General features: G+C 36.1%; 1 protein-coding gene across 1 annotated transcript in view; it reads right to left on the reverse strand.

Moving 5' to 3' along the window:
• Positions 1 to 15736, reverse strand: part of col28a2a (collagen, type XXVIII, alpha 2a) — a 43744-nt gene extending 28008 nt beyond the window's left edge. The window contains exons 1-11 of the mRNA XM_079617684.1: positions 15643 to 15736; positions 14143 to 14298; positions 9149 to 9723; positions 7143 to 7163; positions 6970 to 7029; positions 3196 to 3249; positions 2949 to 2993; positions 2080 to 2106; positions 1943 to 1987; positions 1796 to 1840; positions 33 to 86 (exon numbers count right to left, since the gene is read on the reverse strand). Of these exons, the coding sequence (XP_079473810.1) occupies positions 33 to 86; positions 1796 to 1840; positions 1943 to 1987; positions 2080 to 2106; positions 2949 to 2993; positions 3196 to 3249; positions 6970 to 7029; positions 7143 to 7163; positions 9149 to 9723; positions 14143 to 14287 (1071 nt within the window). The 5' untranslated portion in view covers positions 14288 to 14298; positions 15643 to 15736. The remainder of the gene's footprint in view (positions 1 to 32; positions 87 to 1795; positions 1841 to 1942; positions 1988 to 2079; positions 2107 to 2948; positions 2994 to 3195; positions 3250 to 6969; positions 7030 to 7142; positions 7164 to 9148; positions 9724 to 14142; positions 14299 to 15642) is intronic.
• Between the last annotated feature and the right edge of the window lie 4248 nt (positions 15737 to 19984).

Raw genomic sequence — 19984 nt, forward strand, 5'->3', positions numbered from 1 at the left:
AGGATAATGGTTTGTGATTATAAGGCACAGACCTTCTTTCCCTGCGAGCCCTCTGGTCCGATGTCACCCTGTGGTCCTGGTAAACCCTGCAGGGGGAACGAGAAACAGTGGCATGAACATTTGTGTGATGTCTCTAGGAATGTGTAGCATTATCTGTAGACACCTACGCATTATGCTGCTTTACAGTGCAGTAAAATACAAGTTTTGATATTTTAATCATATGTTAGATGAAATTCAAGGTGTGTTTGAAATAAAGGAATGGTACAAACATCGGTCTCAGGTGATCAATGCTAAATCCAGGTGTAAACAGGCTTCCAGACGTTCTGTTATTGATCACTCAAACCATATTTGCATATTTAGTCAGCAGCGAAGGACCGCCTACTCACCTGTCAATCAACCATAGTGCTATCAACCTCAGCTAACAAAAGTGTTAACGTTCCCATTAAGTTCCGAAAACATTATTTCTAAATGTTCTTAGAACGTTCACATTTTTTTTGGTTATGGAAACGTTAAAGAGTTATTAGTTCATCCAAAAATTAAAATTCTGTCATTAATTACTCACCCTCGTTCCAAACCTGTAAGACTCGTTCATCTTCAGAACACAAATGAAGATCTTTTTGATGAAATCTGAGAGATTTCTGTCCCTCCATTGACCAAAACTAACTTTAGCTGGAAAATAACATTATTCAAGAACCGCTATGAAGCCAAAACAATCTCTGTTACCTTAAACTATCCGTTTATCACTGTAAAGCCGCTTTGAAACAATCTACATTGTTAAAAGCGCTATATAAATGAAGATGACTTGACTTGACTTGACAGCTACGCAACTGAAACTTTGACGCTTCAAAAAGTTCATAAAGAGACCGTAAAACTAATCCATATAAATTGAGCGGTTTAGTCCAAATTTTCTGAAGAGACTCAATCGCTTTATATATGATGAACAGATTGAATTTAGGCTTTTATTCACATATAAACATTGATCAGCGAAGATAAACAGTAGCTCAACCGACCCTGCTTGACGCAGGCACAAGAATGAACCTCATTGGTTCTTCTCGCACGTCAAGCGAATATGTAGAGCGCATCGCAGAAATCATAGTCCCCTAAATATGCTTTAGCTTCCATTTACCTCAACTGATGTGTGAGTTGATGAATGTTTAAATGTGAATAAAAGCCTAAATTAAATCTGTTCATCATATTAAGTGATCTAGTCTCTTCAGAAAATTTGGACTAAACCGCTTATACGATCTCTTTATGAACTTTTTGAAGCGTCAAAGTCAGTAGAGCGACAGAAATCTCTCCGATTTCATCAAAAAGATCTTCATTTGTGTTTCAAAGATGAATGAAAGTCTTAAGGGTTTGGAACGACATGAGGTTGAGTAATTACTGACAGAATTTTCATTTTTGGGGGGAACATTCCATTTTATAATTCCACAACCCATTATGGGAACTTTACTTTTGAATGTTCTCTTAACATTCCGAAACAAGCAGCAACATTTAAAACATGGTAGATAATGTTTCAGATAAAGCGTTCCATGAATGATGCAGTATAAATGTTTTTGTGCTGACGTTTTAACAATATTAAAGACGTTTGCTTGTAACTTTGAGAAAACCTTGCCGGAACGTTAGGGAAGTTCTGAGAATGTTCCGTTAGCTGAGACAACATTTTAAAAGTTAAAAGCCTGAAACTTTGAAATGGCTTTAAAAGAAAACAACTGTAAACTGTACATTTTTATATACATGTGAATATACAGACAGGTGTGACATTTTTTGTTTGACAAAATGTATAATCACATACCTGCAGACCTCTGGACCCTTGTGTGCCAACTGGACCTTCAGGACCCTATCAGATGGTACAATATAAACTAATTAATTTGAAACATACTGTATTATTGTGTTAATCACATATTCAATGAGCGTGCAGAATGCCGTAACGTTTATGTACCCGGTCTCCTTTGATTCCTGGGGTTCCACATTCTCCTCTTTCACCCTGTGTACACAGTCAAGAGATGATCATGACAATCTCACATGATTGTGCGCTTTAACAGAAATGAATTGTGATTTGGTGCAGGGATTCAGTACCTGCTCTCCTTTGTAGCCTGGTTTCCCCTGTGAGCAAAACAGGAAGATATTTATATATGTATTTTATTTTTTATTTTTAGCATCTCGCATCTTGCAAATTGGTCGGTGATGTCATATATTGTCTGGATATATTAAGTCATTTAAAATAATTATAAAAATGCAATTCATACTTAGAATGGCTTGACTACACTTTTCAATTTCTGAAATTTAAAATGTATCGTAATGATTTTTTTTAGGTTTAAAGTAAAAATGCCTAGATGGTGTAAAAGTCTGGAGAATGTAATCAAACAATCTTGGGAAAAAAAGTAGTTTGAAATAATATTTTATTAATGTTACAGTGAACTTCTCTCTACCAAATAAAAGTCATCGTGATGCAATCAAAAATAAAGGAGACCATTTAGCTGTCACATGACATGGAAACAAAAAACAGGAAATTACATCACAGAGGACCCCTATAATAAATAAGTGGTTAATAAGTGCGCTTTAAATTTTTTTTGACAATTTTGAACTTTTTTTTATTTAATTTTTTTACATGATAGTTATTTTCAAACAATTTTCAAATAATAATTCAAATGGAATAATGAAAAATATTAAATTTTGCGACTCAATATAACCTTTTTAAACGCCTTTTCTTTGAATACTTAGGTTGTGTACAATATAGTGAATTCAATAATAATATTTGATACTTTAAAATTTGCTAACTTTTTTTGATGATCACACCACCAGACAGAAGTTTAGACCTTTTTTTTTAACGTACCGTACTTGTTTAATTTTACCCAAATACTGTACGTTTTTAATCACGTAGCACAATACTTTTGAGTATTGAGAAGTGATTTTGTGGATAGTTTGTCCCAGCATCCGCCACTCACCTCTGTACCCTCACGTCCAGGAAGTCCACTCAAACCAGGATCACCCTAACAAGAGCACAAAAGTGTTTTTTAGAAAGAGTTAATAAATAGTGCCTGTCATTTTTGATTCCTGTTCTGCTGAATATGAGAAAATGTGTATATGAAATCTTAATAGAAATAGAGAAATACACATCAGCTTCTTCATCACATTTCCCATGTACATCACCAAAAGCAGGCATACGCCAGAGAGAATGATAGAAATGCTGACCTTATGACCTTTAGCCCCAGGGGTTCCGTCCTCTCCCGGGCGACCCTTCTTTCCCTGCCGGGGAAACGGGAGAAAGTGAGCAGCTGTTTTAGTTCTACTCGAGTGAATAAGTGAATGACCTCATATTTCTGATGCCTAGTGGAGCTAGCCAATCAAAATTCAGTGCTTGCACTTATAGCGGACTCATAGTTGTTTGGCAAGTGGCCAGAAATAATGTTTTTATATGTCAGTAGCTATGTTTCCATCCACCTATTTTTATTCGCATTTTGGAATATCGCAAAAAAAAAAACTGGATGTAAACTCCAAGATGCGCATAAATTCTAAAAAATGTGCATACATTTTGTTTTTATGCGCTCAGTTTGAGGTGGATACATGTTTTTATCTAATAACAAAGCAGACGCATAAACTACAATGGAAACATATTTATTTAATAAATCCCTTGATTGCATATCATTTTAAATGTTGGATTGATCATTCTGAAATGCCTGAGCCAAAGTCTGATATCAAAATAATTTGGTTTCATTCCCTTTTCAGAAGTGTCTCACATGATTGCATTCTCAAACACCAGCATTCAAACGCAAGAGAACATGCCAGAGTTTATTGCGTTTATGATGTAGGAAAAACTTCCATTTTTATTACAGATATTTTGCGCCAATTTTCCAGGAATGGAATGGAAACGGTGCTTTATTCACAAATGTTTTATTTGATATTCCAATTTTCCGCATAAGTTAAATTCGCAGCTTTGGATGGAAAATAGCTATTGTTATTTTATAATTTATATAATATTATGGTATTAAAAATATTTAATATTTTTATTAGCTTTAATTTTTATATTTTCAGTTTTCATTTTCATTTTTAATTACTTTTTATGTGCTTTTGTCATTCTTTTTGTTTTTGAAATTTTGTCATTCTTTCAATGTTTTTCTTTTTTAATCTTTGTTTAACTTTCATTTATTTTATATTCCAGTTTTAGTTTATTTTTTTATTTTTTAAGTTAAATTTTTTCATATTTATATATATATATTTTTAGCTTTATTTCAATTAATAAAAAGTTTTTTATATATATAGTTTTAGTTGACAATAACAACACTTGTTTATGTTTAGTCTAGCAAGTATATGTTTATAATTGTTGCCAAAAGTTTACCAAATCTGACTAAATCTCCTATTAGCAATTTATGGCAGTGTTATTGCAATTAAAGGGTGTAAAATATCATGTGAATTGCTTTCTGAACCATTTAGATGAATTGGTCAATTGAAACTTGAATTGAACTTCTCAGTTTTATGAATGAAGCACAGTCTGGAGTTTGAGTTTATTGCATCAGTTGACTCGGCACCTGGTCAGCACCTGATCAACTGCTTCGGTCACAGCAAAAGTGCAGGCCAGAGAATGTTAAACTAATGAGAGCAATTACTGAGGCCTGTCATTTATATCCATGAGAATGTGTGGAATCCCTGAGCGGTAAACACACCTGGATAATGACGGTTAGGCGCCTGCCGCTGAATAACTGACTCTACCGTGATCCGCCCTTCTACACACTTCAGTTTAAGCCGTGTTAAAAGAGCAATAAAAAGAGCAATCTGAACTTGCATCTAATTTATTTTGACCAGAATCACTTGAGCTGTATCAAACTGAGCACAAAGTAGTAACTTTGACTAGAGATGCACCTATTGCAAATTTCTTGTCAGTAATAAGAACAAATAAACAAATTGCAAACAACAGCACAAATAATTGCAATATATAAAGAGAGATATGAAATAAACATAAGTTTTTCAGGTGGGTCAGTATTCAGGAAAGAGAAAATAAAGTAATCAAATGTAAAACAACACTGTATAGTCTTTGTAAAAATTAAATACAGATTAATTCTTACAACTAAAGTTATTCAGTCAAGAGCAGAGAGTGATTTATTTATTTTTAAGAAACATTTTTAATACTTTAAGAGTAAAGTTAAGCACACAACACAGGTTACACAACATGCGTTATCTTTCTACAACTATTTACGTTCCAAAACTGATTGTGTTTAACTGAATACTCGCCAAGACATGCATTTTGACATCATTTTGTGTGTATTTAATCGTTTAAACGCAGTAAGCCACTCATTTTGGTACTTGCGACTCACAAGCTGTTTGAGAGGCGGCTGTTTGTGCGTGCCAATTGTAAATCTACATTAGTAAATTATGTGCAATACATGCACTATTTAACTATTTTCACATCGCTGTCAGAGAGCAGAGAGTGAGACCGGTCATCGGTCCGGGCCGAGCATGTGAAAAATCGGCTGATTCTGGTCTCTGGCCAGTCGATCAGTGCATTTTTTTTTTATCCCAAAAATCCCAAAAGGCTAAATAGCTGCAGTTATAAGGACAAAAAATAAGCCAATGGCGTAGGAACGTATATTGGAGACAGTCGCATTTGTCCCACCCAAAAATGATACCATGGAGGAGAAAAATATTTGATTTTTAAATCGAGCTTCGCAACGAGTGCAGGCCAGAAACAGAGGACAGGGTGTGTGTGTGTGTTCATCTGAGCCTCATTGGTCCGTCACTGCCCGTCAATGTCAGAATAATGGGCTTTATGCACAGCTGCACTACTTCCTGAACTTTAGCCAGCTCCTTTGTTTCCTGTCTGCCATTATTGGACAAACTGATAAATCCAGGTGTGTCTGACCAACACCAATAATCAGACACACCTGGATTAATCAGTTTGTCCAATAATGGCAGACAGGAAACAAAGGAGCTGGCTAAAGTTCAGGAAGTAGTGCAGCTGTGCATAAAGCCCATCGAGATGACCAATCAAATCAAAGTAGGCGGGCTTTATGTTCACAGACGCTGCTGAGCGCGAAGTTTAGCAGCGCAAGGCGCAACTCAATGCTTCAGTAGTTTATGCTCAAGTAAGAGATAAGATGTACGTAAGTAGCTAAACTAAACATTTCCTATATTTGACAGCTGTTTAAGGTCATACATGTTAGAAATAATCAGGCAAACTAATAAACGTTTGTCTAATTTCGGCATTTTTAACTGAAAATAGGCCTATGTAATTATTTATTTTCAACAGTGGATTCAGGTGACTCCAAGTGCACCAGAAAATGTAAAAAAATGTCTTGTGGAGGTGCATGCCCCCGGACCCCTAGAGGTAACGAGCTCCACTTACAAAAATATAGTGGGAAACGCAGTATATGATGTTCTATGAAAAATATAAATGTAATTATCTTATAATTAAAATACGTAGTCAGGATTTTTTTCCCACCACCGCCTCATTTTGAGCCAGGAAAACCCCTGAATATACTCATCGGGGGCTGAGCCCCCCTAAAATGAAAATCCTAGAATCGCCCCTGGTGTCCCCCCCAATGTTAAACTCATTCCTACGCCCCTGAATGTCACTATGACTATATTCACCCATCATTGGCAGGTGTGGCAAAATGTTAATTTTGGACCCTTTAAGTGTTTGAAAGTCAAGGTTTTCAGTCATCATAACATGTAATTACATTCTCTTCACTTTCAACAGGCTAAACATGAAAAACACTTTTTAAGGAATCTTATTTGGTGTTTTCCCTAAGGTAGTGCTGAAGGGTCCTGACAAAGATGATAATTATCCTGACTTTTACAAAGCAAAGTATTTATCCAAAATGTCAGAACCGTGCCTGTCTCTTCCCACTGTTGACAGTCCTCAAAGGAATCCGTACCTCTTAGGAATCGAAAAAAAGAGGAGAAAAATGTGCCCGTGGGCTTCCCTGGAAATACGGTCCCATGTTGAAGGAAGTTTAGAGTGAAAATACTTACCGCTGGGCCGCCGGGTCCTCTCTCGCCTTTCTCACAAACACACTTCTGGGACAGAGGACACTAAATATAGAGAAAACAGTGTAAATAGAAAAGCAGGTTTTATTTGTTTGTGTTTCAGTAAGGCAGTGATGCTTTATATTAAATATGATCTACATTAAATATGATCTACTTACCCCATCATTTGCCAGCTGAGCCTATGTAGAGGGAACAACAAGAGAATGAGATTCTGCACAAACTATAACTGGTGGTATATAAAAGCGACAGTCATAATTGTTGCTATAGAGCAAGGATTCATTTTGTGAGGTTTGGGTTAACATTATGAACGGTTAACATCAGGCCATACATTCATAAATCTCCCCCGAGATGAAAGGAAACACTATCCTTTAACATGCTGAGTCCTGCTTTACACTGGAATTATATCAATGTGTTTCTGCTCAAATGAGAAAAATGAAACCTAACGTAGATGCTTATCAGTATAACAGCAGGAATGACTGACAACCAAGATTTATGGAATATATAAACCCAGTCCCAGATGTATAGAAAAGCCACAACGGGACGGTCCCGTGTTTACTCTAATTATAGTAAATGAAGTGTAGAAAGGCTAATTGTTAGGTGTCAGGGATCACAAAACACTTGCAAAACATAATCATTTTCTCTTCTGTACGTTCAAATACTTATCAAATTCAAGCCAGATGTGGTTAGCTGGTCTTATCTGGTTTAAACTGGTTTAACAGGTCTCCCAGCCTGACCAGCTGGAAACCAGCAAACCTGACCAATCTGACCTGAGGAAACCAGGTGACCAGCTAAGACCAGCAAACCAGTAAAGCTAGTTTAAGTTGAGCAGGATGATAGTTACAGTATTTCACAACCACATATTACTGACACAAAAGACGTCAATCGTGGATGTAAAATAAAAATAAAATTCCCAATTAAGCACGATATCGAAAATCGTGACATTAACAGTTCACTCTATGTCAGCGTTTCATGCATTTTTGTGGCATTCAGCCATTTTCAGTGATGAAATATAATAATGATAATAAAAGAGAAAGTGATAAAGCAATATTAAACTAACAGAAACATTTGGTCAAATTCCTACAGTAATTCAATTACCGGTAGAAGTTTGATTCAAATGAACATGAACGACTAGTGAAGCCCGATTCACAAGAAAATTACTCTTATAAACTGGTTATTTTTTAGTGAATAAAAACACAGCACAACAAATAACTTTTAATAAGTCACACACCCAATAATTCAATATCAAGTTACAATCACTTTTAGTGATTGAATTTAATAGTAATAAGGCCTATATTAAAGGTTCTCTAAGCGATCCTGGGTGACGTCACTTCTTGTTGACGTTCGAACTATTGTCAAACAAAGCGGAGGCTAGCTAGACCCTCCCTCCTCCTCATCCGCGCACTAACCCCCCAAACCCCACCCCCACATCATTCTTGTCGGTTATTGGCTGGAACAGTTTGTTATGTTTCGTGGTGCGGGTTAGTCCAGTTTGTTTTTGTTGCTGTTTGTGGAGCCTGGGGTGTCTACAGAGACCGCGTTTTTTTAGAGTGTGTTCAGGAGACAGACAGCTAGCGGATAGTGAGGAGATATTTGCTGTATGTGACAAAAAAATGTTTGGCCTAAAAAATGCGTGACATCGCTTAGAGCACCTTTAAATATGGCTGTGTGATATATTTTTGTAATACCAATGGAAAGTGAAACTAAAATATGCACAAATTATCAAAACGAGAGCTTGTGAATTGAAATCGAATCAAATCAGGAAATCTGAATGGTTTCCCAACCATGTAAAAAGCGCTCTATGTAGAAATCTCAGTTGGAGACGAGTTTGTAGCTTATGATTTATTTATTTTTTTACCCTTGAACAAGCCCAGAAAGAATCTGCAGACTTTACAGACTGCAGAACTGTAACTATCTATGGAGACGTGTTTGTAGCTTATTCATTTTTTGTAAAAATAGTTTTACCCTTGAACAAGCCCAGAAAAAATCTGCAGACTTTTTACATAGAAGTGTACCTATGTAGACTTTTACTGTAGAATGGATTTAAAAATGCCCAAAAGTATTCAACAAAGCTCAAATTACTCTTACTGACAGCTGAGCGCATATTCAAATCAGCCAAAATAACGACTACAGGACAGAACGAGTGCTTGTGGGACACCATACTTACAATCTGAATAATGACTTTTTCCATGACGTTCGGGTCCTGCAGATTATACAGGAATTTGGAGGCTGGCGTACTTGTCAGCAGTCTCAGGTTTGCTGTGTTGGCAGGCTCATTGGCAGTATGAGTGATGCCAATTGTGAAGACCTTCACGCCCTGGTTCTTTGCATCAGCCATAGCAGAGAAGATATCAGGGTTTCTGGGATGAAAGAAGCCATCGGTGAGCAGCAGGGCAATCTTGATGCTTTGTGGGCTCGATTCTTCCACAAATATCTTGGTCATGTTGGTGATGGCGTAGGTGGTGTACGTGCCGTGGCCGATGTAGGCCATCGGTGCGATGCTGCTCTTGAAGTTCTCCGAGCCTCTCCACTGTTTGAAGGTCTGCTCGACTATGACGTGACTGCTGTACTGAAGCAGGGCCGCTCTCCAGCTGAGTTTGCGGCCTGTATCCAAGCGGATGCTCTGGAGGCCTTCTATAATGTCCGTAGTGAACTTTTTCTCTTGCTGGTGGTGGTCCTTGGCCGTCTCAGAGCTGTCCAGCAGAAAGCCCAACTCCAGACTGCAGTCCTCATCCAGGATGGCTAACGTCACAGCGAGAGATAATGGTAGAAAGAGAAAGAGCAAGTGTTAAGGAAATAATCTATTATATTGGGTACATTCTGAATTTAAATGGGTCATGAACTGGCTTTTTAATTTTTTTTACATTGTTGTCTGAGGTCAACTTATGACGTTCGCTTGGTTTTTACATTTAAAAACATCAAACTTATTAAGTAATAGGCTATTTTCTACCCTGGTTTAAACGCTCGGTTTTTTATGGGCGTGCCACATTGAAGACTTGGAAGTAAACGCCCACTGCTATGATTGGATAACAGTTTTGCATATTATAATGAGTTTCATGTAATGTGTGAATCGGTGGGCGGGGCTAAACAGGCGGTGTTGAAGTAGGCGTTGATCTTCTTCTGCGGACACGGTGTTTGATACCCTTTGACGTCATAGATCCACACTTTGTAAAACCTGTCGTTCGCTGGGCCTGGTGTCAATAAAAGCTTTTATTGGACTAACAAGGAAGTTAAACTCTGAAACTTAAAGAATAATCTTATAGTATGACGACCTCTTAAATTTCAAAAGCTTAAGAATTTTTTTTTCTCAGTTCATCTCCCCTTTAAGAATTGGCTCCCTTTTATTTAGATTGAAACGAGAAATGTTCTGAATTCCAATAGAGTTGAAATCCAACACTTAGAACAAAGGAAATTCATTAGTCCACCATACATTTGTGACAAACCATAAATAAATGCATCCATAATTTTTTACTAATTATGCCTATTTATTCCCTGATATGTAGAATATGATTATAACACAACAAAACATCCAACAATTTGTTTTCAGATAACTTTATTTAGTTATCTTTCAAAAAAAGTTCCCTCAACCAGTGGAGAGGCTCGAGAGATCAATAAAAAAAATATTTATGCATTATGCATATTATCACATGCACAACATCAGGTATTTCCAGAAAATATAATATACATACATGCATATATTTCTGGAAATACCTGATGTTGTGCGTATAACATGCATAATGCATAAAGATTTTTTTTGTATGTAGCCTATTAAAAAGTATTGAAGTCTATTAAAAATCATTAAAAAGTAGATTGACAGCAGCAATATGCATTTCATTTCATTGCATTCTATAAGCTTCCTCAATTCAAACTCAGAAGTTAATTTTGAATTTAAAAGGCAAATTCGTTATGAATAAATAGTGTTTATTATAAACGTGGCTATTTGCACAGATGATATTTTTTAAAAATAGTTTTTTTGGGGGGATGTTACATAATTATTTCAGAACTAAGACTGCTGCCTTGTGTCATTAAATTGTTAAATATTGTCAATATTGTCCTAAAAAACACCACTAATCCTCCAAGTCTTTTAATAATCCTATTTGGATTTAATAAGAAACGCAGCCTGTCAGCACAGCAGCTCATCAGTCTTCATGTCACCGGTGACAAGACATGGCCTACAGGTCTTGTGCATGCAGATATGAATGATAAATCATGTTTATGTTAGGAAACTGTGAAGGATAATGCCCGAGGCCTCTGAAATCACTTCACTACGACCAGACATCCTCTAAGAAAGATGGTCTTTAGACATGCTGCTGTAGTATGTCTAGTATGTCCTAACATGACATTGCATGTTTCAAGGCGTAAAACTGGCTTTATGTGTCTTAGACTGCATGAGATGCACAGACCCATGAGTTCATAACGCATATAAATAGTAAGTCTTAATGAGTGAGTCATTGAATCATTCATTTAAATCAATTCGTTCTGAAACGTTGATTCTTTCAGGTTTGAAACGCAACGGTTCTGATGTGGCTTTGTTGAGCAAAAACAGATAATATGTGTCTGAAATGTAAGTTACATACTTAATATTAACTTCTTGTTATTTAACTTTCCTAAACCCTGGGTTAACGTCTTTATTGACATACTTACGGTGTCAATGTCACACGCTGTATGTTTACATAAAGGCCTTGCGCATCATATTATATTGTATTATAAGTTTATCCTTTATCTATAAATGAAAGAACGAAACAATCTTGTCTTCATTCTAATCGTCACGGTTTCTGTCACCATTTTACATTTTCTCCTGAAATGCTCAACGCACAATGTTTCTGTGAGTGTCCAAAGCATGAAAATTTGAGGCACGTGATTGGCTGTTGGTTGCTTAGCACCTAACCATAACATTATAACACCACATTATTTTAAACTGTACAAGTTTATGGCTTTTCACACTTGAAATAGTTGTTACACTTTATTATGATGGTCCCTTTTACACATTATGTTGACTACACATTGCACATGTCAACTCTCATTAGAGTGTTAGTAGAATATTAGTAGATTGGTAGGGTTAGGGTTAGAATAAGTTGACTTAAGTTACTTAGGTCGATAGAAAGTCTGTTGGGGGAACCATGAAAATAAAGAGTTAGCAGATATTAAGCAGACAGTCTATATGAAAGTTATACTATACTCTAATGAAAGTTACTTGACATAGGTGCAACGTTACTTATAGTCAACAGAATGTTTAAAAACACATCACACATCAACAGCACAAATACAGAATTAAAGAAAAAAAAGATGATAATAATATTGCTAGCCATTTTAGGCTATTGTTTAGCTTTAACACTGTACAATTTAAGATAATCACTGCCATTGGGAGAAAATATTTTTTATAGACGTTTCTTCTAGCCAAGGGAATTTTTAGTCTACGCCCAGATGGGAGCAATTCAAAAGTAGAGTTCAGAGGGTGTGTATTATCTTTAAAAATCGCAATTGCCATTTTTTCCATAAAATGATCAAACAAGCCCTGAAGTGGCTGTTGTTTGTGTCCAATAATCTTATTTGCTTGATTAATTATTTGTGAGAGTTTGTTCTTTTTTTTTAATGTTAGATTGCCGTACCATGAAACAATATTATATGTGAGAATACTCTCAATCATTGATCGATATAACATGGTTAGAGTCTGCGAGCTAATATTAAAACTTCTCAGTTTCCTGAGGAGACCCAAGCGCTGTCGTGCTTTTTTATGAACGTACTCTACTTTACTTTCAAAATTAAGTTTCTCATCAATAATTGTACCCAAGTATTTAAAATTCGAGACCTGCTCTACAGTTTTTTCCTTTATGATAACTGGTTTATATTCAGAGGCGGTATCTACTCTTCTCAAATGATTTTTCAGACATAGCTCTTTTGTCTTTTCAATATTAAGATACAAGAAACTGCTCTCAAACCGACAAATGATACTGTTAATGTACTCAAAGTATGAGGAGCAGTTAATTTCTTTCTGACAGGAGACCAATGCCATATCATCTGCATATTTTATAAGGGTAAGGTTATCATCATTGCACTTCAATTCATTGATGTATACGGACATTTTTTATTGGGGACAGTACACATCCCTGCGGTACCCCAGTATCTAAAACCAAACAGTCTGACATGACATTATTATTAATACAGACTCGCTGAGGTCGGCCTTTTAAAAACTCCTTAATCCATAAAATCATCCAACTACTAACACCTAAATCATAGAGGCGCTTTAAAAGACGATAAGGTCGGACAGTATTAAAAGCGGATGAGAAATCCATGAAGAGTATTCGAACATAGGAATTTGAATTATCTATGATTTTGAACCTTGTTTAAAAGAGTGAGAGAGGCATCCACAGTGCTCCTATTGGCCCGATAGGCAAATTGCAGGGGGTCTAAGGATGTCTCGATTTGAGATAACAGTTCCTTACACACTATGCTCCATCCATACATACAAGTGCGATTGGGCGAAAGTCCAATTTCCGCTCTGTGAAAACAGACTGGACAATAAAGTTCAACAACAATTATAAAGGAGACCATCAAAAAAAGTGTAAACAAAGTAGTTAACCCTGGATCATTTTAAAATCCAGGTAAACATAATCCTGTGTTATCTTGCTTCACGTTTCACACTGCTCATAATTCACCCGAAGTTAAACATTAATCCTGGGTATACTAGATGTTTGACACCGTACATTCCTAAACCCTGGGTTAACGTACTTATTTGCATATTTAGGGTGTTAGCGAAACGTTTCTTTACCCGGGGTTAAAAGTGGGGTTTAGAACGATGATATCCCAGGGTAAAGTGCAGTGTGAAAAGCTCTTAAGTGACATACTGTATTTTTCCGAGTGAATTAGGATTATTCAATGAGTAAACATGTAGAGCGGAACTTGATTTCATCATGAAAGTTGTGCGAAGGGTTAAAAAGGCGGGTTTTTAAAACCAAAAACTCTACAACAATATATTAATAACTTTTATCCTCCAAAAATAGCTGTATAGACGATAGTCAGTGTATTCAGTAATGCTTTCTATCATGTCATGCATACTAAAAAGCAAACATGAATTAAAAAAACTGCTCATGGATCTGGTCAGACAAAAAAACAAACAATGCATGCATACGGTCACACAACACACTAACATAGACGCCTCACATTGACCATCATGTTTTTGCAGTTTGCCCGCCGTCTGTCCTCCGGTCTTGACTCTTTTTGGCCCGGTTCTTTCCTCATAGAAGTCCTGAGCCCAGACACTCAGCAAACCAAAACACAACAGGGACCAGCTCAGTGTGTGAGCCATGACTGACACTCCTGCAAAAATAATCATAATATACGTGTAAATAATTATAAACATAGAAGTAAGATTATTATAGTTAGCATGAAGAGAATACAGCATTAAATGTTACTGCATTATGATTTTGAGGACACTTTCCACTTTCCATCTGAATTTCTTATTACCACAATGCACAATAGTGTGCATATTAACTCCTGATGAACACATCAATTATTATTTGAATTATCGTTTAGTGAATCATTTAAATAAGTTTTACTGTTTCTGGAAGGCTTTTGTCTTTCAAACACATTTCACATAATTTCATATTTACATGCAATGCAGAGATTACCCTACTTGTTTGTCAGTTGAACCTCTTTGACCTGATATATTTACTTGAAGTAGATTTTAAGTTCTCAAGTAAGGTCAATAATAAAATTAAGTCAGTAATAATAAAATTAAGTTCACAGTTCTCTGATGTCGGTAAATGGCCACATGGCATGCAGGAAAACAAATACATATTTTAAAGTAAGTGTTTTATTTTGATTGTTTAAATTTAAAGTGTTATTATTTTAAAATGTAATGATTTATTTAATAGCTTTTCATTACACTCAGTAACCCCCTGCAGTTTCACCACTAACCCCAGTCTGGGAAACTCTGATGTAATGTAATATTTAATGGACTTCGTGTTGTTTAACAAAGAATGGAATATATTTTCTTTCTGTTTGTATTTGTATATCAATATGGTACACTATTATCCTATTCAAATCAATGTTATAAACGAGTTAGGTAAAAAGTAATCAAAAAGTTATTCAAAAAGTAGTCAGATTACAGTACCATAAATATGTAATGTAATGGATTATGTTACTAACTACAAGTTTGTCATATAATTTGGAATCAGTAACCGACTACAATTTATAAGTAATATACCCAGCACTGACTACAGAGTACAGTTTATAGATTAACAGATCATAGAAGTCTTTCTTGCACTGCTTAATTTTACAGTGATTTTTTTTTTTACTTAATACATTATATAACCCTTTATGCAAATTACAAAAAAATTGGTCTAATTTTCTTTATGCAAAATACCTTTTCTTATTCTCTCTGTAAATATTTAACTTATTAATATATGTCTTCTCAAATATAAATCTATACACAAACAATTTCCAAGGGCAAATGAAATCTCTAATGCACAATTTTATTATCGTACATGAACCTGCTTGACATGTACTGTACAATATTGCCTTCCAGAGAGACTTTATTACCCATGCAAAATATGCAAAGCTCAAAGACGACAAATAAAGAAACATTCATATTTTTATTAGATGTTGAAAAGTTCCCCACAATTTGTAATCATTTAATAAATATATATGGCAGTGACTCACCTTTGGCAGCAAAGCCTCTTGCCACAAGCAAGCAGCCCAGGTGTGCAGCTCAGCGTTCCTCAGTGTGTGTGTGTGTGTGTGTGAGCGAGTGAAGAAGACTCTGAAGTGAAGAGCAGTTCTGCTTGAGTGAACAGAAGTAGAAGTTTCGGGACTGTCACTCCCACTTTGAAGGGGAGGAGAGCCCACCAAACTCTTGAGTAGAATTGCATCTAGACTGCACTTTTTGTGAGCTTTAAAGTGTACAACAATAAGTATGATGATGCATCTCATGCTTTTTCAAAAGTCCACATATATTCAGATCATTAAAGGCAGAATTGATCCAATATCGTTATTTACTCATCCAAACCCATGCTGTTTTCTTCTTCTTCTAGGAACACAAAAGGAGAATTGCAGAACACTGATCTCTAGACAAAAAGCTATAGAACACTTGGAACAAGTACATATCATATGGATTATTTGTATGATTGTATGGTGCTTTTTTTGACCCGAGCAAAAGATAACATCATACGAATTTCAAAAGACATGCATTATGTACAAATACTTGCATAACTATTCACCTGTCTTAAAGGATTAGTTCACCCAAAAATGAAAATGCTGTCATCATATACTCACCATCAAGTTGTTTCAAACCTGTATGAGTTTCTTTGTTCTGTTTAACACAAAGGAAGATATTTTGAAGAATGTCGGTAACCAGACAGTTGATGGACCCATTGACTTCCATAGTAGGAAAAAATACTACTATGGAAGTCAATGGCTACCATCAACTGTTTAGTTACCATTCTTCATAATATCTTGTTTTGTGTTAATCTAATCAAAGAAACTCATACAGGTTTGAAACAACTTGATGGTGAGTAAATGATGACAGCATTTTCATTTTTGGGTGAACTATCCCTTTAATGGTCTGCAAACTATTCGTGACTTATACTCCTGTATGGGGTTTTATGCTACATGACAGACATGAGATATATGAGATGAGGCAAACAAAGGGGAATATGGGTGGAGTTAGTTTTACAAGTTTTTAGTCTTTCTTCAGGCATTCCACGGGATGCTACGGTGGCTGTCATGGTGATCAGAGGGCCTGACCTCAGATAGTCTTTTCTTTAGGAGCGTTGTTTATTACTATTATAACACCCTGATGACCCTCCTGGTCATCGGGGTGTTGCTCTGGACTAATATACGACGACAACGTGAAGCGAGATTGTCCCCAATGTTCTGAAAGAAATACTACAATAATCTGGTATATATTTTACCGTTTCAAAATTTGGGGTCGATAAGACTCTAATGCTCACCTAGGCTGCATTCATTTGATAATAATAATGTGAAATATTATTATAATTTAAAATACCTACTTTCTATATGAAAATTTTAAATTGTAATTTATGCAAAGATCAATTTTCAGCTTCATTCCTCCAGTCTTCAGTGTCACATGATCCTTCAGAAATCATTCTAATATGATGATTTGCAGCTCTAGAAACATTTCTGATTATTATCAATGCTGAAAAAAAAAGTGCTTAATATTTTTGTGGAAACCGTCATGGATTTTTATTTCAGGATTATTTAGATGAATGGAAAGAACAGCATTAATTTAAAATAGAAATGTTCTGTCACTTTTGATCAATGTAATGTGTCCTCGCTGGATGAAAGTATTCATTTCTAGCTTGCACTTTATTCTACAGTATGCGCTATTTTAATGTACTTACAGTGTACTTACCCAGGTTATAACAAGGTAACCCTGAACCAACTCCCAAACCTATCCAAACCCATGTAGTCACCTCACATTACCAGTACTTTTGTGGGTATATATACTGTAAAATAAAGTGCAACCAATTTCTTTCAAAAGAAAAACATCATACTGACCCCAAACAATAAGTATGTTCTAATAAAGTAAGCCTAACAAAGCAATCATTTGAGTCAGAGAAAAAGAGGATTAGTATATCTGGGGTATTTGATCACTTTTGGTGGACTTTTCACCCTCAAGTCCCAGTTCATTTCTGACCCGGGCGTGAGCGTATGTGACCTGTGACCCAAGTGCAAGTATGGTACAAGTGTCTGCATGTCCGGAGCAGACTGGAAGAAGCCGAGGCTGTTTCGGTTTCTAACTCCGCAGGCTATGAGCTCGACTGACACTCTGGAATGCTTTGTCTCAGAAACCACACGCTTTACCTTCTCAATAAGGTATTATGATACAAAAATGTCGGAATTATGATGCAAAAATCACAACGGAAATCTCTTTAATAGCTCAGCTGCAAAGAGATTAAATTAAGAGAAGTTTCTTTCTTCTCAAAAGTTCCCCTTACTATTTTTTTAAATGGAAATATCAGTTAAATCATTCTATATTCATTCATTTTAGCCAATGAAAATAACATATTAGTTGATGAAAACATGCAAAATTAATAAAATATGCATACGCTTTACATATTACATTCATCACCATTTAACACAAACTCAAGCAACATTATAGTGAATATATCCTACTACACTATTGTAATACATTGTTATGCATCTTCATTTTTATTATTTGAAATAATCAAATTCATCACAGATTTCTTTTCTTAAAAACATGAACAGTCCCCTGGTTTCACAGACAAGGCTTAAGTCTAGTCCCAGACTAAAATACATGTTTGAGCTGTTTTAACTGAAAGTAACTTGCACTGAGATGTCTTAAAATATGTCAGTGCCATTGTTTTGTACCAAGATGCACACCATGTTTTTTTAAGGCATGTTTATAAAAAATATCCTAAGTTTGGCTTAATCTATAAGCCCTATCTGTGAAACCAGGCCAAAATGTTTTTATTAAAGCATAATTACTGTCACGATTTGCATTTTTCGTCTCACCTATTGTTGTCAAACCTTCGTTGACGAATATTCTCGCCTGTTATTTTACTGACGAAATGAAAGCTGAATCTAACATAAGATTTTCAGAAATCTTAAAGGGATAGTTCACCTAAAAATTTAAATTCTGTCAGTAATTACTCACCCTCATGTTGTACCAACCCAGTAAGACTTTCGTTCATCTTCGGAACACAAATTAAGATACTTTTTATGAAAATCATAGGCTGATAGGTAATTGCATCTGCCGACCCAGAAAAGTTAGTAAAGATATTGTTAAAATAGTCCAAGTGACTACAGTGGCTCAACCTTAAGTTTATCAAGCGACGAGAACACGTATTGTGCGCAAAAACAATAATTTGATGGGAAAGTGTGAAAAGGTTTCCTACGATTCGGACATCCAGGAAATGCACACTTTAGAACCATTTTAAACACTACATCGAGACCCATCTGCGTCATCTTCTCTGTTCTCGCGCATTCGTCGTGGCGCTCTCGTGAACTCACGTCAGAGGCCCACACGGATTTTTTTTATAGTTGAATAAAGTCGTTATTTTTTGGGGGATTTTGCGCACAAACCGTATTCTCGTCGCTTGATAAACTTAAGGTTGAGCCACTGTAGACACCTGGACTATTTTCACGATGTCTTTACTAACTTTTCTGGGATGGCAGATATCGATTACCTAGCAGGAGTGAGACAGCTCTCAGATTTCATCAAAAATATCTTAATTTGTGTCCCGAAGATGAACTTACGGGGTTGGAACAACATGAGGGTGAGTAATTACTGACAGAATTTTTGGGTAAACTAACCCTTTAACCTGTGCTCAGATTTGCAAAGACACACAAATCTGCATCGGAAAGTCAATATGAACTAAAATATTTCTCACCATGTTCTTTCAAGACCAAATGATCTGACACTATACTACAGTATAAGAGCCATATGCTGTCAGCTCTCGACTCATTTCTGTCTGGTTGTGTTTCTTCAAGGAATATTACCCAAGATGAAATTCAAACTCGCAACATCTGAACAATAAAATATTTTCTTTAAAAAGTTTCACAAAATGATTCTACTGTACATGAGCAAACATTTGAAGAGGTTTCTCAAATAAATATGATTCTCTACAACTAAAAGTACCAAGCAGCTCAGCCACAAATGATGCATCTCTCTCTGAAGAATGACACAATCATGTAAAGGCATGCAGCAGCGCTCCACAACTGCTCTGCTCTTTCCATTGTTAGAAATTCCAGCTGTAGACGGAATGAACTGACTCACTGGCGTTCGGTCAGGTGAGAGTCTTGGTGAAAGTGCGGGGGGCGTGGCTTCAGGTGTGGGCGGAGCCAGAAGACATTTGTGGTGGGAGTTTTCCAGGGATGCAAGTTCAGGCAGTCATTTAGGAGGTGGTGGTCCGGCGTCATCATGTTTCAGTTTGCATTTCAAGCTCTATTATAGGTCTGTCACATGATTATGCTCACCTTAAGTATGACTTTGTTGCTTTATTACTTCCCCCCCCCCCCC

The sequence above is a fragment of the Phoxinus phoxinus genome (genome assembly GCF_949152265.1).
Source record: "Phoxinus phoxinus genome assembly, chromosome: 7".
NCBI classification, from domain to species: domain Eukaryota; kingdom Metazoa; phylum Chordata; class Actinopteri; order Cypriniformes; family Leuciscidae; genus Phoxinus; species Phoxinus phoxinus.